The sequence below is a fragment of the Leucopleurus acutus genome (assembly GCF_964270905.1).
Source record: "Leucopleurus acutus genome assembly, chromosome: 15".
NCBI lineage: Eukaryota > Metazoa > Chordata > Mammalia > Artiodactyla > Delphinidae > Leucopleurus > Leucopleurus acutus.
Window position 1 is genome coordinate 9,548,925 of NC_139157.1, and position 24,417 is coordinate 9,573,341.

A 24,417-nucleotide genomic window follows, 5' to 3' on the forward strand; every position below is an offset into this window, starting at 1 on the left:
TGCTTTTACTACTTTAAACAATGGACATTCATAGTTTGGATTCCCAACCTTTAAGACAGGATCTCTCGAGTCCCTCCACTGCTGATGTGGACAGGAGTGTGGGGAAAGGCAGAGTCTCCCGGGCACAGTCTTTCCACTCCTGCATGGCCACAAGAGAGTGAGCCTGGAACATCGCCATACATGGAGATAAAGAGCCCTCAGAGCCTGGGCAAGCCTCTTTACTCAGGAATATCTCACCCTGTTCCGGGCTGGACGTGTGCTTCTTTGTTCTGCTTAATCGCCTGGCCAGTCCCACTGCTCCAGCTGTTCCCAGTGAGGAGGGTTGGAGTCCGTCACCTGCTGCAGTAGAGGGGTGGGTACAGACCATCCCCCACTGGTCATGGGGACCAACGCTCATCACTGAGGCTGGTCTTACTCTGTCTCTTCTTTACATTCCATCCAGAGCCTGTGTGAGTTGTATGTTTCTTGGTGACCTCAACACCTGCAAACCTTACAGGGGGTTGACGTCCTGGACCTGGTGCTTCTGGGGATGGGCAACCACTGTCACGCGATCGACAAGTGGACTGACCTTTTCCTCCACCATGCCTTTACCTCTCCTCTCCAGACATTTATCTACTAGTTTTACATTGTCAAGATTTATAAAAATTATAAATTATTCTATAATTAAAGCTCTTCTGTGACAGCTAAAGGCCCTGAAGGCTCAAGTGACACGAGGAAGTGGCCGAATGCCGCGGCCCCCACTCCCGCAACACTGCCTTCTCCTCCCAGCCCGCACCTAAGGCCTCACGGGGAGCTCCCCGAGATGAGCGGCCGAGGAAGAGAAGACGGGCCTGGGCTCTGCCCGATGTGCGGACACCGCCCCCCCAGGACAGCTGCAGAGCCACAGCCCCTCCCTGGACACCCCTGAAGGACAAGGTGACGGAATTTACACCACAGAATTAAGATATGGAGTACCAAGAGAAGTAAACCTCACGTAAAGAATGAATACACACACCTCGTAGGTGCTGTGTCTCTAGAGAACCCTAACACACTGGGCAGCAGTAAGCAGTGTTCTTACTGCTCTCCAGGTGACTGTGACATGCTTCCCAGGTTGATAACTCTGATTTAAGGAACTAGCATTATTAATTCATGTCAAGAGCAATAAGTTTTAGGGCAAAACTCATTGCCTGCACTCTTTTCAGCAGCCGGCAACAAGAAACAATTATCAAAAAAAAAAAAAAATCACACGAAAACACCAGAAAGTGTTTTGAAAAAGTGCTTGAGAATTTACTGTACAGTTTTTTAACAATTTATTTATATGTTGGCTTCTACATGCTCTTACATTTGTGTAAAACATTTATACATATTCTTTACAATTTGTACATACATTAAATGGCTGTAACATAAACACTGTTCTATGAGATTTTATAAAAGAAAAACCAAGTAGGGAAAATTTCTTATAAAACATTAACAAAAAACCCGTGATATTGAAGAGCAAGAAGTTCTCATATTCCTGTTCATTTGATTTCCTCTGGTATTTATTTTTTGGTTTCACTTTATTTGTGCTGGCCCAAAATTTCCATTTTCTATCATGTAACTATCAGGTCAGAAGAGTGAAAGCAGGTGGAGAGGATGCAGTAAGGCAGCTGTGCAGGACGCCGACATCTGCAGGAGTGAGACCGTGTCTGCGAGTGTCCAGAGTTAAAGCTGACGCTTTGCAAAGATCCTGTTTGGCTTTATGCCATTAAGGGAAGTACTAGTGATCAGGAAAATTCTGTCTGAAGTTTAGGGTACAGTCGGGAATAACATCGCTCTGTGCTTTTTCTCAAACATAAAAGCTCAGGATGACCGCACATTATGTGGGCTGCCACCCTCCTCAGCCCCTAAACTCCTTCCATTTGGGGGGCGGGGAGAGGTTTGCTAACCTGTGCTTTATCTTTTCAGATAATTCCCACTGGCCCGCTAGTCTAAATCAGATCAGGCGGCAAATCTCGCTTTCCCTGGCATGTTTCACGAGGTCTCACCGAACACCTCGAGACTTAAAAATGAGTGGAAAGCTCGGGAGGTACGTCTGCCCACAGGGCCGGCCCTCCCGGGTGCAGGGTCAGCACGGCCGCTCCTTCCCCGGGAGCAGAGGCAGAGGGCGTCCCCAGCTTTCTCGGTGAATTCTTCCAGCCTTACTGGGGCTTGGGAAGAAGCCTGAGGAGGGAGGCGCTCCTCCCAGCAGACGGCACTTAGGGTAGTGGGCGCAGGAGCTCTGATCCCGGGGTTCGGCCAAGCTTTGTCCTCTGAAGGGACACGTGCGTCACGGGCACATGAGGGGCCGCAGCCCCGGGAGCCCCTCTTTGCTTTCTCTCTCCAGGAAATGTAAGCACTTGAGTCATAAATATCTCAGCGAAAGGCGTGTAGATCTTCCTAAATAAGACAGGAATCCCAAAGGGCTGAAAAGAGTTATAAAAATATACAAACATATATATTTTTTACTCTGGCATATTTCCTATTTTTAAGAAAGCAATTAGTAATTATCTGACATTGGGTAAGAACTGGAAGGTCGTGGGTGACTCATCGATTACATTTTTATGTAAAATATCCTTGGGGAAACCCCTAATTTTCCATTCAAAATTCTGACAAACTTTAAGTACTTTCCAAAAATAGACAATATCCTTCCATTGGTTTAAATAATGGATGTGGAAGTGAACAAAAGACTATCCCTAAAGCATTGATGCATTTAGGCGCTTAAAGGAAACGCAGTTTTTTCCAACTCTATTTCTTTTTGGTTTTCTTTCTTTCTTTTTGGATGATGGAGGGAGAAAATTAAATTGCGTTGCCCCAAGTCAGAAGGAAGCACTTCGGCGTTTCTTCACGTTCGTGCTGTTCTACATCACCGGGAAGCGACCGAGGGCCTGCCTCAGCTTTTCCGCAATCTGGTGAAAAACAGAACAACTGTGAGACACCCCCCGCCGTGACTTCACGGCACTCTATCATTTCCACGTCTTCTGAGTTAAACATGGCAGAAGTTTCAAATCCTTGACCTGGTCGATGCCCCGAGTCTCTCCAGCACCAACCCAGCCTCCGGGCAGTGGACAGGCCTTCCTAAACCCCGGTCACGGTGGTGCCCGGCTTGCAGGAAGCCCCGCTCCTTCCTTCCCACAGCGCAGCTGCTGCCACGCTGTGCAGCATCGTTCCTAGACCATCCGCCTGTCCTCCAGGGATCCGGGGGATCTGGTCTCCGTGCTGGCCCAGACTCCCCTGCCCTCGCGGACACCTGTGAACTCCTGAGACTCGGCGGACGAGCGGCTCCCCACGGGGCCCAGCTGCTGCTACACAGTGTGGAGACAGGATGCGCCTTCAGCTCGTCTCTGAAACCAACTGTTTCCAACACGCAATGGACAATATGCACAGAGCACATCAGCCACAGCTCCCTTCCAAGAATGACTGTTGGAGAGACACGTGCGGCAGTGTCCACCCAAAGGTAAGATGACGCGTGCATGGATGTGGGCCTGGGGCTTGCCTATCATTATCCCTGAACATACATGAGACGACACCACGGAAACAGTGGAAAACTTAGTAAGAAACATGGCAGCCAACACATGGTCCCTGTGTAAGTTACAAAACTTGTCTTCGATGTCTGAGTTTCCATTTATTCAATACATGCCAGATCTCTGTTTTCTGTACACTCTGGTAAATAACAGAATTGCTATGCTGAGGCACAAAAGTTAACATTTTCATTACTGGTTCCTGAGTGAAAATATCTATGGTTTCACCCTCCCTCTCATTTTCGTTTTCTTTCTGAGATTCCTCTCGTACACTGCGAAAACCTCACTCACAAACAAAGCCAGTCTGTGCTGTCCTGCAATGGTGCCAGGCTCCTTCCCCAGCTGAGAGCCGGCAGGGACGGCAGGGTGACCTCATCTCATTCACAGTGTTCCCTGTGCAGAGAGGGGCTGGAGGGAGGGAAAGGGACCACACAATAAGGGCTTCTTGGGGCCTCACAACCAGCATCCAATGATCTTCTTCTTAAAAAAATAAACCCCCTTTTAACCCAGTGTTACTCAAAGGAAAAGGCGGATTTGATTAAAAGAGATTGGAAAAACCCCTGCCCAATATTTAGCCACCTTTGGTTTATTAGTTAGGGTTAAAAAATACAAGCAGATTAACTTCATAGGGTCAACGTACGTGAGCAGGAACCCTGCCCTCCCCGTGTGCACAGAGGCCTGGGAGCAGGGCCGACTCACCGTCTCATAGAACTGCACCTGCTGCTCCAGGTACAGGCGGATGACGCTGTTGTAGTCATAGATCCGGTTACTGTGGAAGTGATTCATCTCAGCTACAACCAAAACCAAGACAACAGTCAGTGCCCCCCAGACTTCAAACGGCCACAACTGGTGTCTCTGCTTGGTTATGATTAATCATCAACGATTTAATCCGGTTGGCCCGTGACAGTTCCTGACAAAATGCTAGAAAGAGCCTAGAAAAACAATTTGAACAGTTAATGGCAAACAACGCTTTCCAGTAGATGGACAATTACTGTTGATTGGCACGTTAATAAAATCCTATAAAGCCCAATACAGATAATCACCCAAATGGCAACTCCTGTTTGAGGAGGAAACCGACTTGGTCTCACCGTCTACAGATGGCTGCAGCTCAGAACGTCAAGTCTGTTTACAGTGGACCTAGCGAGGCGCCCGCTGGCTGCCATGTCCCCTCCTGCACAGAGACTGACCAGGCAGGTCTCCCGAGGGACTCTGAAAAGCTGGGCAGAGGAGTGAGACGTGAGCAAGGCCCTCTTCAGAGTGGAGCCTGGTGCCGTTGAGCACCAGGGCTGCCAGAACGCAGGCTCTCTCCAGGCAGAGGGTCACACGCCCATCCTTCCTGTTTGCTGAATGTACCGATTCAGCAAATGAATCCCGTCTCTAACTTTGCCTCTCAGCACCCTCACCCCATCACCAACTCTGGAGACGCCTCCTTATCAGGGCTCCTGATCGCCTACCCGCCCGCACCCCGTCTTTTCCCTTACTTATACTCCACACCTACAAAGCCAACCGCCTGCATAAATTCCTACAAAAAGCTCACTGTTCTGAGTTTTATGTTGTTATAAAAGTTGTACAAAGCCTCTCGTTTATTTATTTGGATAACCCCAAACACAAGTTCAAAACCAACTGCCCCGTTCAAAACGCTTCAAAGCCCAAAGCTTCAGTCAGGCTTCCCTGTTTACTTCTGGACGCCTTTCACACATTCTTCCCTTCTCCCACACCTTCCCTAGTCCCGAAGGATGTCCTTTAGAAAAGCCCGCAAATACCCTTCATTCTCTCCCCTAGCACCTCATCTTCTTCGGGTTCTCAAAATCTCAGACGGCAGGAGTCAGGTCTCTGGTCGGGCTGTCCGACCAGCGCCAGCCCCCGACTTGCACGTGCCCTCCCCCACTCACTAGCAAACCCTCTCCCTTGAGCAGCGCTTTTTTGTTTGTTTCATTTTTTCCATCAAAACCTTTTAATGGCTTCTTAATGCCCACAGCAAGTCTAGACTCTTCCGCCTGGCTTTCGAGGCCCTCCACAATCACCAGAATTTTTCCCCTAATACTCTCCAAGTGTGTTTCATTCCCAAAGGCCAATGACCTAATCTGGTACCATTATTCTGTGTGCTTTTGTTCATACTGGAACATCCTTCCCCTTCCTCCTTTGCCCATGTATGTTCTATCCATCCACCAAAAGAGGAAAAATCCATTCACTGCTCCTATCTGCTGGAAAACACTCAAAACATTAATATTTTCTCTTTATTTACAGTCAAACTATGCCAAAAATGCTATGTTCAAACTCCCTTCACATTCTATGGTCTCGGGAGGTTACATGCTGCTGAAAGCTGAACGCTGGAACCTAATCTGGATAGGGGCTGATATTAAAGGTTATGAAAGGAATCTTCAAGGTCTCCAAGAAATAATAAAAATGTACAGGTTTAATCAAGCTGTCATTCATAGTTATGTCACATAAATGCGTGAAAAAGTAAATAAATATTACAGCTTTTCATTAACACTGGGATCCTGCAAACAACAGGCTTATGAAGATATTTTGAATCAGTTCTTATTAATTTTTTTTTTTTTTTTTTTTTTGCGGTACACGGGCCTTTCACTGCTGTGGCCTCTCCCGTTGTGGAGCACAGGCTCCGGACGCGCAGGCCCAACGCCCATGGCTCACGGGCCCAGCTGCTCCGCAGCATGTGGGATCCTCCCGGACCGGGGTATGAACCCGTGTCCCCTGCATCGGCAGGCGGACTCTCAACCACTGCGCCACCAGGGAAGCCCAGTTCTTATTAATTTAACTGCTGTTCACATTTGAGTTTCTCTCCAGCAAGGAAGATAGAAAATTTGCTGAGGAAAAAATCTCCACTAGTTAGCCACAGACCTTTCCTTCTTACCTTGCAAAGCATAAGACATTGTCCCAACACGCTTCACCATGTTCTGTTTGTCCTGTGGGGTGATCTTACTGGTTGCAACGAGTTTATCACTTTCTTTCACTTTTTCTATTGCTCCCTGTGAAATACAAAATGCAATGGTATCAATAAAACAAATCTAAAAAGATCAATTATTAGTTTAAAATATAACAAAGCTAACATATTCTATAATTGACTTGCTACTGAATAGGAAAATGTCCCCACAAAATAAGAACATAAGGTAAGCATCTATATGTAATTTCCTGTAAGTCACTTGGAGACAAAAATGTTGCTATTCTTGCAAAATATAACTTAGCTGAAAGCTACAATTTTATGCTACCACACAGCAGAAAACTAAACAGCGCTCTCTTTCTGTAATACGTATAAGCCACTGCCATGATACGAGTAGTACATGATGGGAAAACAGGCACTAGGTTCAGGAAGTCATCCGATCCAGGTGAGTCTAGCATATGCACTGGGGCACTGTGTCTCTGTTACAAGGTAGAATACTTCATAAGCTGGTGCCTAAGTGGGCTGATCATAAGCTTTACTGTGATTTCTGTAAGAGGCACTGAACTAATTTTAAATTAATACTTAGACGGAAACAAGTGTAAAAGTTGCCGAACATTTCCCACGCCCGTCTCACCGCACTGCTTGCTGGCACTGTCTGGAGAGTATTAGCCAGGCTCCCCGCCTAGAATTCGGATGGCACGCACAAACTCCTACAACATGCTAACTGTTCTCAGATTTTCCCTGAGACTTTCATTTTCATTTTATTTATTTTATCCCCCTTTCCCCCCGCCACCAGTTTTACTGTAGTATAATTGACAAATAACATTGTATTAGTTTAAGATGTACAGCACCATGAATTTGATACATATTTATAATGCAAAACGATTACTATGGTAAGTATGTTAACATCCATCACCTCACTGAGTCACAAACTTTTTTTTTCTTGTGATGAGAATTTTTAAGATCTACTTTCCCTGCAACTCCACTTCTGGGTATATATCCAAAGAAAACAAAATCACTATCTCAAAGAGATATCTTGCACTCCCATGGTCATGGCAGCATTACTCACAATAGCCAAGATATGGGAACAACCTAAGTGTCCGTTGATGAATCAGTGGATAAAGAAGATGTTCTGAGTTCTATACTAAGCTATTTGAAGTTGCATAAAGCTTACTTACCTATACTACCCCTTCATGATATTTCAATTATAAAGCCAAATGCTAAAATGCCCACTTGCCAGGACTGTTAGGATCACAGACCAGGCCTTTGTAGAGAATCTCTTAATAAACCCAAGTATATCACAATACTCTAGAGTACTACAGTTGATAAACTACCCACAGTAATGAAGTAGTACACAGATTCTGAAAGAAAGAGAAAAATTAAAGAATCAAAATCTGAGGACACCCCAAACCAATCTTTTATTTAGTTTTAAAAAACCTTTATGATGGGAATTATATAGTTTCCTTTTTATTAATATAAACATATAAAATTGATATTGACCATTTTGATTTTAATTGGGAGACCCTTCGTCAGGCTCGGGGACAGAACAACTCACTTCATCTGGACAGGAAAGGACCTTTGAGGACCTGCCCACCCAGCACACAGGGTCTCACTGATGAGGGAAAGTACCATTCCTGACACTGACTTGAATACCAAACACCACGATGATTATGCTTGATACCTGACGTAAGTATATCCATAAAGGAATATTTATCATACTTTAGGTTCTCTCAAAATAATCTTTTTACGGAATAAAAGAAACTAAAAAACTATCCATGTATCTAAACATGTTAGGACCTCACTATTTATAAACACTCCAAGCCGTTCCAGCTGGTTCAGAGACCAGCTCCTGACTGGGGGGCACTGAAGGGTCAGCCTCAGGCAGGTGGCGGTGCGCCTGGGTTCTGATTCACCCGGGATGTCATCTGTGAACTTCTATGATCAAGTTACCTTGTGAGCGCCAATAATGTCAGGGAAGCAGCCAAGGAAACCTTTATATTCATGATTACATTCCATCAGGAAATGGAGATCTTTCTTTGGCTGTAACAAGACACAGACTGGTTATTATTGGCGGAGGAATTCAGACAATCAAGGAAGAGAAAACTGTTATATCTGAGGACTGTAACAGCCAAATCCACCAGGCACTACATTAAGTTACAGAGTGTCAAGCATTCAGCTTAGTTTTCCTATAAGAAAATAATCCCCGAGAACTATACTCTCATCATAGGTTGTGAAGAAAATGATAAAACAGAAAATTTTTAGGTTGGTTGGTAAAATTAGCTATTTTGAGGTGGCCCAAAATACAACACTGTGAGACAAAAAAAAACTGGTTAATACTGTACGTTTACATATGAGCAAATAAGACCTTATATAGTTTAATGTCTAAATTTTAGCAGAGAATAAAAATAATTACTAAAAATGTGGTAACCATTAAAAGTGGCAACTTTAAATTTTTCTATTTTTCTAGATTTAATTTTTAATAGTTGTGGTATGCACAATTCTAAAAATGTACCTTTTTTTTTTTTTTTTACAAGTATCAGGAGAGTAGTTAATGACCACATGAATGTACGTGCATACAAACATATATTTCAAGTCATCATCTGAAAAAAAGGTTTTTAAATTTAGGGATTTGAAACAACTTGGATGGTTATTCCCCTTAAGGAAACTTATTATCTGTTATCGATGAACATAATTGAAATCAGGCTATTAAAAGCTCCAATGAAAGCCATGTGTCTATAACAAAAACCTGCTCCATACCGGGAACCGCACCAGGGGCTTTCTCTTTATTAGCTGTTGGATCCTGAGATCCTTTCCAGGTAGGTGCTACCATCACCATTTACCAGACCAGGAAACCAAGGCTCAGACAGGCGGAGCAAGAGTCCAAACAGGGACTTGAGCAAAGCTTTCCTGTATGTTTTAAGCCCCTCATGGCTGAGAATGGATTCAAACCATCAACACTGGAAGATATTTAGGTTTCATGATGATGAATTTATCCATCACTTTAGCTTGGCCTAAGAAATACTATTACCCAATGTAATTAACAAAGATACACAGGGATAGAAAAGAATAGCCATTTGGAAACTTTGCCTTAAAACAGGTTTTAAATTAAATATGTGGATGAGGTAGCATAAAGTCTTAATTGGAATTGTGGGGTTATGTCAATACCTGTTCTGCCACAAGACTGGCAATTTCTTCGTAAGTCTTTCCTGCTTCTGTTATTGCGTCATTGAGATCTGTTTCACCTGAAAATCATTACAGTTATATGAGTGGTTATAACTTATATTTCCTTTTCATTTATTTTATTTTAAAAATTTATCATGGAAAACTTCAAACTTTTAAAATCTACAGAATAGTATAATGAGCCCCCATTTACCCATCACCCGACGTCCCAATTAACGGCTCACGGCCAAGCTTTTAGTCTCCTCCCTACCTCTCCCTTTCACTGGTCATTTAACACTTCATCTATACATTTTACCTAAAAGATAAGGACTCTTTAAAAAATAAGGACAGGGCTTCCCTGGTGGTGCAGTGGTTGAGCATCCGCCTGCCGACGCAGGGGACGCGGGTTCGTGCCCGGGTCCGGGAAGATCCCACATGCCGCGGAGCGGCTGGGCCCGTGAGCCATGGCCGCTGAGCCTGCGCGTCCGGAGCCTGTGCTCCGCAACCGGGAGAGGCCACAACAGTGAGAGGCCCGCGTACCACAAAAAAATAAAAAAAAATAAGGACGATACCAACCTTACACCTAAGAAAAGAACATTGTTCCTGGTATAAGCTGTCCAGCCAGCGTGTAGCTGCTTGGCATCTCCAATCAAGTTGGCTGCTTGAATCAAGATGCAAAGACAGCCCACATGGCATAGAGCTGATGTGTTTCCTACGTAAGTTCTTTCTCCTCCATCCTTTTTTCTTGCAAATTTCTTTTGGGGAGGTGTATAAGCCAGGTCGTGTACCTTGGTACCACAGTATGGGTTTTGCTGCCTGAGTCTCGGTGGTGATAACACAATCCTCTGCTCCCTGTATTGCCTAGCTCTTTTATTTTGGTACAGGTCTGCAAACTGGTGCTATTCTACTTCTATCACTCCTTCTTTATTAGTTGAAATACTTCTATAGAGAGAAACTTCCCTTTATCAACTTTTTGGTTACCTTCAGGTATAGCAATAGGAAGAGCAGGTTAAATGCTTTTTCCTCACTACAGTTTTCAGAATAGTAAGTTGATTCTCTCCTATCCTCCAAATGTAACTGAGATTAGCGTTTTAAAAAAGTATCATTGCAAAGTCTGAATTTAAACATATTTGATATGCTACATTCCACAGCAGTTATTATTTTCACTAATGCTCAAATTTTCTCTTCATTGGACAGCGGAAGGCTCTTCAAACTGACATCTGAGTTCTTCTGCTAGGAGCTCTCGTTTATTTCAGGGGAACATAATGTTTAGAAACCGCCATGTGGGTGGTGCTAGGGGTGCTTCTTGTTACTGGATTGGATAATTGTTTCTAAGCCTTTCCAGTGAACACAGCCAAGCGTGTAGCTGTTAATCCCAAAGTCCTAATTTATCCCCTCACCTCTCCCCTTTGGTAACCGTAAGTTTGATTTCTATGTGTGTGAGTCTGTTTCTGTTTTGTGAATAAGTTCGTTTGTATTGCTTTTTTAGATTCCACATGTAAGTGATATCATATGATGTTTGTCTTTGTCTGTCTGACTTACTTAGTATGATAATCTCTAGGCCCATCCATGTTGCTGCAAATGGCATTATTTCATTTTTTTTATGGCTGAGTAATATTCCATTGTATATATGTACCACATCTTCTTTATCCATTCATCTGTCGATGGACACTTAGGTTGTTTCCATGACCTGGCTATTGTAAACAGTGCTGCTATGAACACTGCTGCTATGAACACTGGGGTACATGTATCTTTTTGAACTAGAATTTTCGTCTTTTCTGGAGATATGCCCAGGAGTGGGATTGCTGGATCATATGGTAACTCTATTTTTAGTTTTTTAAGGAACCTCCATACTGTTCTCCATAGTGGCTGCACCAATTTACATTCCCACCAACAGTGCAAGAGGGTTCCCTTTTCTCCACACCCTCTCCAGCATTTATTATTTGTAGACTTTTTGATGATGGCCATTCTGACTGGTGTGAAGTGATACCTCATTGTAGATTTGATTTGCATTTCTCTAATTAGTGATGTTGAACATCTTTTCATGTGCCTGTTGGCCACAAGATATGCTTATCTTTCCAGGCCTGGGGTTCCTCATCTCGAAAATGAGGGACCAGGCTAACAAATCCTCTAAACTCCCACCCAGACTAAAAGTTCTGATTATAAGACACAATTCAGCCAGGCCAACAAGAAATATTCATATATGGGAGCCCCAGATCTTACATTTTGGTTAGAGACTAATATTCTTCTCCCTGAAAATACTCAGACACTGACCTCCAAAGACATGCCTTCTCTGGGTATCAGGATAAACACTATGGTGAAAATACTAAGTCTATCATTTCTGTAAGTGATAGGATGCCCTCAAATTGAATAGGTGTCACTCACCTGGCAAATACTTTTACTTCCTATCTGCTCCACAGGCCAAATTAAGAAAACATAAACCAAAATATAAAAGAAAACAGCTAACTTCTTCTTATAAGTGTTGTCAATGGAAATGCACAATGAACTCAAAATACCACAAGTAAGACATACGATATGGGATAAGTTGAAAGCAATTATGAGTTATGGAGAGACATAAAGCAACATGAACTTGCTACTCAGTAAAAATTTTTCCTCCAAACACCTTGATAAGATCTGGCTTTTGACAGTCAGACTTGACTTCAGAGCTTGGCAGAGAGACGAAGCAAGGGCAGAGTGTCACATACCATAGTGGCCTGTTTTACTAAAACACAAGAGCTATCTGAGCCCAAGAAAGGCAAAGAAGCTAGTAAGAAAAAACAAATTATAACAACCCACCGCTTTTCTCAAAAGTAGTAAGGTGAGGTTGCAAAAGCCCTCAGTGGAGCAGATGAAACTTCATTGACGAGGGTGCTTAACTGCAGTTACTGTTTGTTTACAAGAGCCTGAGGAGGCCAGTCTGTGTGGATAAGACACTCAAGGCCCAAAGAATAAATAAATAAAGATGTACCTTGATAACCACTAGAGCTGAAGACTGTTGCTAAACTCTGTAAGGCCTTGCCTATCTTCTGATATTCCTTGGGTAATGCTGAAAGAGAAAAAGGAATAAATCATTAACTAGTCCTCTGAGCAAAATGAAATAGATCCAATTATTTTCTAAAAGTACTATTACAATAAAAGAAATTTGAAACGATTCAAAATAGTCTATATTCTTAATAAAATATTGATGTAAAATGATTGTTTTTAAAAATTAATGATTGTTTCTTCAATTAATGTTTTTAGTTTTAAATTAATCAATTGTTCAATTAATGGCGGACACTATTATTATGAACACCACCACCACCCACATTCTCATTCACTGAATGAACTCGAAGTGCACCAGGAGCTCACTTAGAAGATGACGTCTAGGTTAGAGTCCTTTCACGTATACCACCCCAGCTTGATCGTCACAACAACCTCCTCTACCAACGCAGGTACACCATCTTCATTTCATGGGTTAGGAGAATAAGGGTCAAATGGCTAAATGGTGCATCTGGCACTTGTGATTCCTAATCCATTGCTTTTCCCACTCTGCTATGTATGTATGAATGATTATTTGCAAAACAAAAACAAAACTGAAAGCAATGGGGTGTGCAGAAAAATGGCAGTGGCACCTCACAGGATCAGGGAGGAGGGATTTCAGTTTTCTCATCTGTATAATAATAAGATTAACTAAATCATCTCTAAGGCTCCTTCTAGTGCTAAAATTCTAGGCTTCTGGGATCACTTTGGAGAACTTCCTAGAGAAGAGTCTCGTATCTTAGGCTACCTTTTTTGCATCTGTACATAGTCCCCTGAAACACATCTGCTGCCTTTCAAAAGAAACCATTACTTTCATTTGAAGACAGTGTTATATTAATAAAGAAAAATGATTCAAATGTTTCTTTAAAAGAATCTAGGCCAGAGAAACTTGACATATAGTCTATAAGCTGTAATAATCAGGAAACACAAATTCAAACTATATTAGCTTAATTTTAATAAATTGTTCACCCTTTTGTAACTCAGTTTTTGCCTCTATACCAGGGGTTAAAAAATACTTGTCATGTGCTTCACCATGTGTGTGCTAGAGTTCTCACTTCACAGATTAGGAATTTTAAAAAATTCTTTTGTGAGAAAAAAGAAATTATGCCTGAATCAAATTCTAAACAAAATACTTCAACCCCCTTTCCCCGCAAAAGAGAGCAGCCTAGAGTTACTACTATTTCATAAATTTGGCCCATGGATTTTACAGGACATGGAGCTGACCAGATGTTAGACACAAGGGATTGGATTCTTTAAAAGAAGCCATAATCCCAGATTTTTTGTGATCTCCTTAAAAAATCTTATTGTAATATTTGCACTCACTTAAATTTTTCTTAAAAACAGGGAAACACATTGTAAAGCAATTATACTCCAATAAAGATGTTAAAAAAAAGGGAAACAGCTGAGTTTACAGTTAAAATTATTTTAAAAATTAAATTACTTCATTTACATTTTAGAGAAGTGTCACTCCCCTTTTTACCCATGAGTTATTCCCTGTGACCAAAGGCTTGAAACGGATTTTGTTTTCTGCTGTTGCGTTTGTCTACGTTATGTTTTCAGGCTCAGTTCTATTTTTAGTATTTCTTTGCCTTGGGAAAGGAGCAACTGTTATTACTCCTGGTGTCTGCCCCTCAAGCATGAACAGCTGGTACACGACAAATGGTTCTGTTGATATAAAATGTCATGTGAATGGTGGAGGGCCATTCAGTGTAAGGCCTGGCTTTATCCTCCGAAGGGCCAGATAGGAAATATTTTAGGCTTTGCCAGGTGGCAGGTTTCTGTTGAAAGTACTCAACTCAGCCACCCTCAACATGACAGTAGCCAAGGCCTGATCCCCACAGCTGGACACCTGACTGTGTGTGCTTCTCTCCCGGCCTATCTGACGCCAGGGCGGCATGGGTTTGGGGAATACAGGAAACCAGTTCAGCAGAATGACGGTCTGCAAACAAAGGGAAGGGAGGGAGGACAGGCAGTTCTTGAGGATGTGGAACAGCGGGCAGAGAGCAAGGGTGACAGCGCCACTTTCTTCTCAGCAGTGTGCGAGTCTGACCCATGTACACACTTTCTGCTATCACCTACCACTGGTTTTGCCTAAAAATTAGAGCTTTAGTCAAATATACAACTTACTAACATTCATCCATCTTACCAAACGGATGAATATTAAAAACTAAAATCATGAGATTAAAAATAACCACAGGCACTTTCTAAACATGCAGAAAAGATTAATCTTCCACAGACGACAAACCCCAAATAACTGGAAATATTTAAGTGAACATGGTGTTTTCCACAGGAGCTCTTGAACTGGCTTTGTTTGAGCCAGTTTTCTGTCGTTTAAAGAGGGCTGAGAAGTGAGGTTCCTCCAAGAGCTGTGGGTATGACGTGACTTTGGCTCACTAAGCGCATTTCTGTTTGAGGTGGTCAGCTTCCCCAGGGTGACAAAGGCCGTGGCGGAGGCCGCACCCCCACCTACAGAAGCCAGCCGCGGCCCAGGGTGGCACTTACGTCCCGTGCACCGCTTCCAGTGCTCCTGCCCCACGGTTAGCAGCTCCTTCACGCCATCATCCATGGCTTTGGTGAATTTTCCGACAGCATCACACTTCTGTTCTCTGTGGGGCAAAAACATGAGGAGGTGGGTCCTTGACTTCACTATCAAACATCCAAACAGTATGAGGTGTAAGGAGAAAAGTCCATGTGGTCAGGGGAGTTCACACCAAACGTGACCACAGGTACTTGTTTCTTGCTTTATAACAACTGCACTTTAACTAAATCAGTCTTAAAAACAGGCTGGGGCTTCCCTGGTGGCGCAGTGGTTGAGAGTCCGCCTGCCGATGCAGGGGACACGGGTTCGTGCCCTGGTCCGGGAAGATCCCACATGCCGCAGAGCGGCTGGGCCCGTGAGCCGTGGCCGCTGAGCCTGCGCGTCCGGAGCCTGTGCTCCGCAACGGGAGAGGCCACAACAGTGAGAGCCCGCGTACCGCAAAAACAAACAAACAAACAAAAAAAACCAGGCTGGATTCGGTTTTTAAAGAACTACTTCAAAATCTGCCATTTATATTTTAACTCTGCTTCCTTCCCCCTTCAATTCCTTGTGAATTTTAACTAAAATTATTCTAAAGTAAATAAAATCTTCATTTCTTGAATATCTTTCTTAGTGAAATTCAATCACTGCAGGTACCACTGAATCTATAAAAACATAGTACAGGTTGCTAATGGTAGTTGTTCATTCATTCCAACAAGTACTTTAATGAGTCAGAGAAAATACCCCAGACGCATAGCATCTAAGTGATACTGAACATACCAGCTACTTAAGGATGTAAAAAGTTTTCACCAACTTGAAAAAATCATCACAATATACTTTTAAATGAAAAAAGCAGATTATAAAAGAGAATGCATAGTGTGAGGTCACTTTCGTTTAAACAAACAATTTTTCCTTCAGATACAAATAAACAGAGGAAGGTTTGGAAGACCACAGACCTAGGTCAACATATTAGCATTGATTTTTCTCTCTGGGTAGTTATAAGACTATCTATATATTTGGTAACACATAAGCAATGATTTTACATTAAGAAAAAAGCTTCTTAAAATTAAAAAAAAAAAGCCTAATATTTCTTATTAGTCTTTACGCAGCAAAGGAACTACTCCAGATTTTCAACCAAGCCTATGTTAAAAAGAAGATGACAAGATTAAAAACAGGATAGGAAAAAAACAGAAAAATCAGGTTTGGGATTGCCCCCTTCAAGGCGATGTTCAGAGAGATTTCCGTCTCGTGGACCATTCTGTGGGTGCCACCCTGTCTCATCATACTTTATTGGAAATAACTCCTAACCACAATGTCAACTATGAAATCACTGACTTCAAGGTAAAAGGGAAGCAGACTTTAACTGATGTTATGGTTAGAGAGACAGTGTTTCATGAACAAACGATGCTCTCCTGTCATCTGACTACAAGCCCCACTCATTTTACACACTCTAGTCTGACGACTGGCCGAGACCTGTAAGCAAAGGAGGCGGACTCAGTTTGGGGAGAAGGGAAGTTTGGCAGCATCTCTTACATTTCTACTAAGTCCAGGTCAGGTGCCTCTGGCTCCATGGTGGAAAATATCATAACTCCCACCAGCTCATCTTTCTCAGCCTTCCTTTTCCCGGTTTTCCATTCCTGTAAATAGGAACATTATAATGTTAAAGTGGAGAGCAAAGCCACACTGGTCTTTCAAACTTCCCTCCTAGAATCGGCTCACTGTCATCTTTATCCTTCTAACTTTCAGGAAGCAGCGCCCACACCACCTCCCTCTGCAAACGCGCCAGGCACCTATACATCTCCAACGTCATCTCATACGTAAACAGTGTCACTGCACAGAACGGTCCTTATGAACCCAAGTCCTTCCAGAGTGAGGTGACCCAGCACCTTTCCTTTCCCAAGGCCCACCCATATAAACACATCCACGAATGCCATGAAGTGCCTCAAGTTTTTAGGTTGTTTTTAAAAAAAGATTAAAGCTTTTCTATAATATAAGATAGGAACCAATATTATAAACTATTAAAAAATTATTGCAAGTTATACACACACACTAAAGTACCCAAAGCAGAAATACGCAGTGCAACGAATTCTCACAAAGTGAATTCCTGTGTAACTACCACCAAAGCCAAGAAAGAGAAAAGAGCTAGCATCTCCGAAGCCCCTGTCCTGTCCCTTCCCAATCACTACCCCTTCCGTCCCCTACGAGGGTGACCATGATCCACTCCTTTCTGGTTATCATTTCCTCACTTTATAGAGTTTCACCATCTGAGCCCCTACACCATGGTTTTGCTAGTTTTATTAACTAGCTAAGACGCTACCCTAAGCATTCTTTTGTGTCTGGCCTCTTTTGCTCAGCCTACGCTGAGAAGCTACGTTCACACTGTTGTTACACTGTAGTTCATTTCACTGCTGTATAATATTCCATCGAATGACTGTTCCCCGATTTATTTACCCCATTCTACTACTGGTAGCCACCCCCAGTCCTGGCCAAGTTACAGATGAAGCTGCTGTGTACGTGTCTCCTGGTGCATATGTGCATGTGTTTCTGTAGGCATTTACCCAGGAGTGGAAAGTTGTTCAAGTTTAAATAGATAATGCCAAACTGTTTTCCCAGCCGGTCTCATCAGCTTTCACACCCACCAGCAGTGTGCGTGAGTCCCAGAAACTCCTCATCTCACCAAGAAGACAATTGGTACAGTCAGTCTTTCTAATTTTAGCCTTCTGGCAAGTGTATTCACTGTGGTTTTAATTTGCATTTCTTATTACTCATGAGATTAGGTACTTTTCTACACATTTATTGGTGATTCAGATTCTTTTGTGAGCTACGTTACCAAATCCCCTATTTTTCTACTGTTGTACCTTTCTTATCAGTTTGTATGGGTTTGCCCATCTTCTAAAATCCAGCCCTTTGCTTGTTATACGTGTTCATATCTTTGACTTGTTTTTCTTTTTTAACGACTTACTGTGATAAACAGAAGTTCCTAATTTTAATGTAGTCTAATTTGTCAGTCTCTTCTTGTACCGTTAGTCAGTTTTGTGCCTTATTTCAGAAATCCTTCCCTACACTAGGGGTATGAAGATTTTCTCCTACGTTACCTTCTAGAAGCTCGATTGTGTTGTCTTTCACAGTTAGACTTGTGAACCATCTGGAATTAATTTTTTTTTTAAACTTAATACAACGGAAACTTTCCAGGAAAAAAAGTAGAAAGAAAAGTACTTTAATAAACCCCTATAGATTCAGCTTCAAAAATTATCAACTTTTTACCAATCTTGTTTTATCTAGTCTCCCCCATCCTACTTTTTTTCTTGTTTATTTTAATGGAAATCTCAGATATAATATCATTTTACCTGTAAATACTTCATTATATATCTTTAACAGATAAGGCCATGTTTTAAAAACATAACCACAATATCAAACCTAACAAAATCAACAGACTGTTGTGAGGCAGTGACCACATTTCATTCTTCCCAGTGATGCCATCCAACTGACTGAGCACCACTGACTCAATAGGCTGAGCAAAAGAGGCCCGACATGAAAGAATGCTTAGGGTGGGTTCTCAGCTAGTTCACAAAACGAGCAAAGCCATGGTGCAGGGGCTCAGATGGTGAAACTCTATAAAGTGAGGAAATGATTAACCAGAAAGGAGTGGATCATGGTCACCCTTGTAGGGGACGGAAGGGGTAGTGATCAGGAAGGGTCAGGACAGGGGCTTCGGAAATGCTAGCTCTTTTCTCTTCCCCCATTGTACTGAGCACCATCTTTGTCATAAATCAAGTGTCCATTCTATTCGGTTCTATTGGTCTGCTTTTAAAATTATTTTAGCTTTATAATGAGTCTTAATATCCAAAAAAGTCCTCTTCCCACTTCATCCTTTTTTAAGAGTATCTTGGCTATTCTTGGAGCTTTAATTTTCTACATATGACATCTTTTCAGTTCTTCAATCCACGAAACACAGTATTGGAACACTTATTTAGGTCTTCTTTTATTTCTCTCAACAGTGTTTCAACAGTGTTTCATAGTTTTTTATGTAGATCTACATTTTCCTGTAGATTCTTTGGGATTTTCTATGTCCAACCATCTATGTGAGCTACCGTTGCCCAGAGAATCACAAGTTTTCATAACTTTCTAGTTTTATAGTGTCATTTAGCAGATGAGGAAACTGTGGCCCAAAGACATTAAATGCTTTGGTCAAGGTCACAGAGGTAGTTAGAAGCAAACCCAAGACTAAAACTGAGTGCCCTGGCCCCAAGTTCGTTCTTTCTTCTCTTGTATCAAAAACACCAAAAAAGGTCTAGATTTATTATTTTTAATAATAATATTCTGCATAAAACACAACCTTTAGAAGTGCTTCCTAAATAGAATCCTTGACAAATCATTCGAACAAGCCCTTGTTAAAGAGCTATGGGTAAGCAGTAAGGCACCAACTTGGACAGGGTTCCCCATAGTTCTTGTAACTCTATTACTTTTTCACATGTATCATTCACCACGAAATGCAGAAAGACTACAAATGTTTAAGTGGAATGATCTCTAACCTATAAATTACACCAGGCATGACCAAACAAATGATCACATACAGTGGAAGCCTAAGGTGACACATGGCTATTTCCAAAGCAGATAACATCAGTGAGGTGACAAGCAGCTAATTTCTTGCTGATTTGCAAAAAAGAACAGGTAACTACTGGCAGAATGACTGCCCATGGGGCAGGGGCAGGGGCAGAGGCAGAGGCAGAGGCAGACTTGGACTGGAAAAACAACGTGGCTCTGAGAAAGCTGGCTCAATTCCAAATCTACCTTTCCCTTCATTACACTATTTACACCGTAAGGTCAAAATGTGATCATAGGAAATCATTCACACTATTTCCCTGACTTCACGCTGATAATACGCTACACAGTTTTGGGTCTATCCTATTTTTAAAAGCATCTAGGAAAAAGTTCCTTATTCTATCATATCCTTCAGCCCTGCCTTCACTGGGCTGGTTTCCTATTATTTAGAAACAACCAACTAACCAACACAACTTAACTCCTTTTAGACAAAAAATTGGTGTGAATGTGATAATTCTCAACATCCTATAAGATGATCACAACAAAATGTCCTACCTTTTCATCTCGGAAATTTAGAAATTGCTGGAAAACCTCACTTTCTGAGATTACTGGGTGACGACACATCCTGGTCATCCAGGCCTGAAGCCTCTCCATGCGCATCTTGATGAACTCTTCTTCAAAGCGACCTGCAAGCGACATGCCGAGAGTGATTTGCAGCTCTGTCAAAGACGAATCGCTGTTACCCCAACTGGAAGACTGCTTATGTAGCTACTGGCCACTTGTAGAGAGTTATTCAGTAAAAGATAAATCATGGTAATTTTTCACTAAGCTAAAAACACACAACATAGTGGATGCTCAAAGACCCACAGGAAAGCTAATCAACAAATTTGAAAGAAAATTTTATCTCAATATGAAAACGTTTCTTTCTTATAAACTAACAAGCCAGTGCCTATGTGGCCACATGAAGCCTTATAGGCAAGAAAGGGGTGATAAAAATGGAAATTAATAAGCAATTCTTACAAAGTATGTGAAATTTCTACATTTATAAAAATGTGTCTAAATGCAACATAATCTCAGATATACAAATTTAAATTTAGTATTTCTGAAAAGTAACTCAGAACTGTAGGGGTTTTTTTCCTGTTTTTTTTTTTTGTTTTTTAAACTACTTAAATGAAAAACAGAAAAAGCAATTTTTCCATGAATGCAAAAACGAAAGTGATCCCAGAACTTAATGACCATCGTAAAAACGGAGCTTAATGGGTGATATTTCTGTTCTAAAAGTAGAAAATCGGCTTAACAAACCTGACATACCAAACATCAAGAGAACAATGAGAATTTTTATAAGCCTAACAAACAAAATCACTATCAGTTAAAAGGCTTCTGGAGGTGGAAATTCTGGCTACAGCTGAGTGCAGAGCAGGGGCAAGACAGGTTCCACCCACTTTCATGAGTTTGATCAAATACTGGACCTACTCAAGGGTAGAGAGAAAAGGCAACTTTCAAAGAGGAGTATATTTGCTACCAAATGTAAAATAGCTAGCTAGTGGGAAGCAGCCACACAGCACACGGAGATCAGCTCGGTGCTTTGTGACCACCTAGAGGGGTGGGATAGGGAGGGTGGGAGGGAGACGCAAGAGGGAGGAGATATGGGGATATATGTATATGTATAGCTGATTCACTTTGTTATGCAGCAGAAACTAACACACCATTGTAAAGCAATTATACTCCAATAAATATGTTGAAGAAAAAAAAAGGAGTATATTATTAAATGAGGCGTTTATTACACTCCTTCCTAAGAGCACCAGGCGGGGAACACCTTTTCTAAACTAGATCTAGGAAGTGGAATGTGGAATCAATCCGTCCTCTTCCCCTTAAGGGCTGTCCAATGGTTAATGAATTAAAAGAACGACTAAATGAAAGCAAATCCCACACACACTCCCCTGCCCCCCCAAAAAAAGGAAAAAAAAAACCCCTAGAGATCCCAGATTACTGGACAGAGTGGAACCCAGGAACAGCTTCAACAACCCAAATTAGTCTGTTACAGAGTCATCACAAGCATGCCTTGCTTTTAAACAAAATAATAATTTTTTAAAAACAAAAACTAATTTAGCTAATTGCTAAACCTAGTCCCCAGAAGCAACTATAAAGCTGGACAAAATCCACAAATATAAGGGCTCTGGAAATCAACCAAAGGCAAACAGCCACGTGAGAAGTGTTTACGCTCCCAAACCGCTGAACTTCAGGCCAGAACAGTGGGAATCTGTGGCGTTCTGGCCTGGGGCTGCACCCCTCTCCCTCTATTCCATTCTATTCCATTTACAGGAGAACCTTCCCCATGAAATTCTTACATATTAATCGTGCAGAAAACACGTGCAGAATCTGTATGCTGAAAACTACAAAACCCTATATGAAAATCAAATATGATATATGTATGTTCTTGGATTAGAAGACTACACATTGTTTTCAATTCTCCCAAAATTGGTCTATAGAATCAATGCAACTCCAGTAAAAATCCCAGCATGATTATTAATAGATATCTGACTAGAAACAATCATGCTGACTCTTAAATTTACATGGAAAGGCAAAAGAAAAAGAACAGCCAAAAACGATTTTGAAATAGAACCAAGTTGGAGGATTTACACTACCTGATTTCAAGACTTACTGTACTATAAAGCTACACTAATCAAGACCGTGTGGTACTGGCAAAAGGACTGACACATGTATCAATGGAACAGAGTCCAGAAATAAACCCACACAAATGTGTTCAACTGATTTTTTAACAAAATGCAAAGTAAACTCAATAAAGAAAGGATACGCTCTTCAACAGATAGTGCAAGAACCACTAGACAACCAGACGTATTATAATATATACCTCCACCACCTCACATCTTATACAAACCTTAACTCAAAATGTATCATAGACCTAAAACTACAAAACTTTTAGAAGCAAGTATCAGTGTAAACTTGGGTTAGGCAAAGAGGTCTTAATCGTGATGCTTAAAGCACAGTCCATAAAAGAAAAAACTGACACGCTGGACTTCATTAAAATTAAAAGGTGTTGTTATGCAAAAGACACTGTTAAAAGAAAAGCCACACCTGGGACAAATTATTCACAAATCACATTATTTGTGAGAGGACATGTTTCCAGAATATATAAAGAATCTTGTTTCAAAATTCGATGATAAGAAAACAACCTAATAAAAAAATGGGCAAAAGATTTGAAAAGATACTTTACCAGAGAAAATTTATGGAAAAGAAATAAGCAAATGAAAAGATGCTCTACACCACCAGTCATTAGGGAAATGCAAATTGAGACCATGAGGAGACAACACCGCTAACATTAGACTATTATACTTACTAAAATAAAGAAAAACAGACACTATCAAAAGTGCAAGTAAGGATGTGGAGCCCCTGACAATCCCATCCATTGTTGGCAGGGATCCCAAAGTGGCACAGCCACTCCGGAAAACAGCCTGGCAATTTCTTAAACGTTCAACAGTATACACCTACCATATGACCCAGTCATTCCACTCCTAGGAATTTATCCAACAGAAATGAAAACTTATATTGATACAAAAACTTGTATGTAAATGTTTATAGCAGACTTATAAATGGCCAAAACTAGAAACCCAAACATCCTGCAAAGAGTGAGTAGATAAGCAGACTATGGTAGAGCCAATACAGTGAAATACTACTCAGCAATGAAAAGAAACAAACTATTGATACTCACAACGAGAGATGAATCTCAAAGGCATTATGCTAAGTGAAAGAAGCCAGACTCAAAAGACCCAGAAGCCCGACGACACACACACTATCCGCTTCCATTTATAAGGATATTCTAGACAAGGCAAAATTATAGGGACAAAGAGCTGATCAGTGTTGCCATGGGTTAGGACTAGGGGGAGGGGCTGAATATAAAGGAACAGCACAAGGAAATTTGGGGGAGGTGATGGAACTTTCTGTACCTTGAATGTAGTGATAGGCCTGTGGTGGTACCTGTTAAAACTCTTAGAACTGTACACCAAAAGGAGTGAACTTACTATACATAAGTAACAAAAAAACACAGCCTGGATTTTCCCTAAGAAACTGCAAGTACAAATAAGTACAAGTTTCCTTTAATGAGAAGAGTATTATAAATCCACATAAATCAAAAACTCCTGGGCTTCCCTGGTGGCGCAGTGGTTGAGAGTCCGCCTGCCGATGCAGGGGACGCGGGTTCGTGCCCCGGTCCGGGAAGATCCCACATGCCGCGGAGCGGCTGGGCCCGTGAGCCATGGCCGCTGAGCCTGCGCGTCCGGAGCCTGTGCTCCGCAACGGGAGAGGCCACGACAGTGAGAAGCCCGCGTACCGCAAAAAAACCAAACAAACAAAAAACTCCTAAAAAGTGGCCATCGGACAGTTTCAGGGGTCTAGACCCTCCTGTATACTAAAACACTTCAAATTCTACACTTACTAGGGGTAGAGATTAAGCACTACAGAAGCGTAAGCTGTGCAGAAGATGGCCCACCTCATGGACAGAAAAGACCCTGTAAGTCAGCACGGACCTAAGGGCTACACTGAATTCCCCATTATGAGCAAGTAAATTATACCAAGAGTTTATAACCTACTCATTGGTTGGAATTAATTAATTACTGACTCTTATTCCTCCTGAAGCTTTTTCTGACACAGCTGGTTTATTTACAAACTGTGACTTCAGATGTTACCTTGTGCTTGTTAGGAATTTCCTATCAGGTTCCAGAGAATTAAAAAAAGGGAGAGGAGGG

General features: G+C 41.8%; 1 protein-coding gene across 1 annotated transcript in view; it reads right to left on the bottom strand.

Moving 5' to 3' along the window:
• Nucleotides 1-1,272: 1,272 nt before the first annotated feature.
• Nucleotides 1,273-24,417, bottom strand: part of SNX9 (sorting nexin 9) — a 92,328-nt gene continuing 69,183 nt past the window's right edge. The window contains 9 exon segments of the mRNA XM_082855811.1: nt 1,273-2,903; nt 4,215-4,306; nt 6,391-6,505; nt 8,368-8,457; nt 9,583-9,659; nt 12,545-12,622; nt 15,097-15,200; nt 16,646-16,749; nt 20,210-20,340. Of these exon segments, the coding sequence (XP_082711937.1) occupies nt 2,856-2,903; nt 4,215-4,306; nt 6,391-6,505; nt 8,368-8,457; nt 9,583-9,659; nt 12,545-12,622; nt 15,097-15,200; nt 16,646-16,749; nt 20,210-20,340 (839 nt within the window). The 3' untranslated portion in view covers nt 1,273-2,855.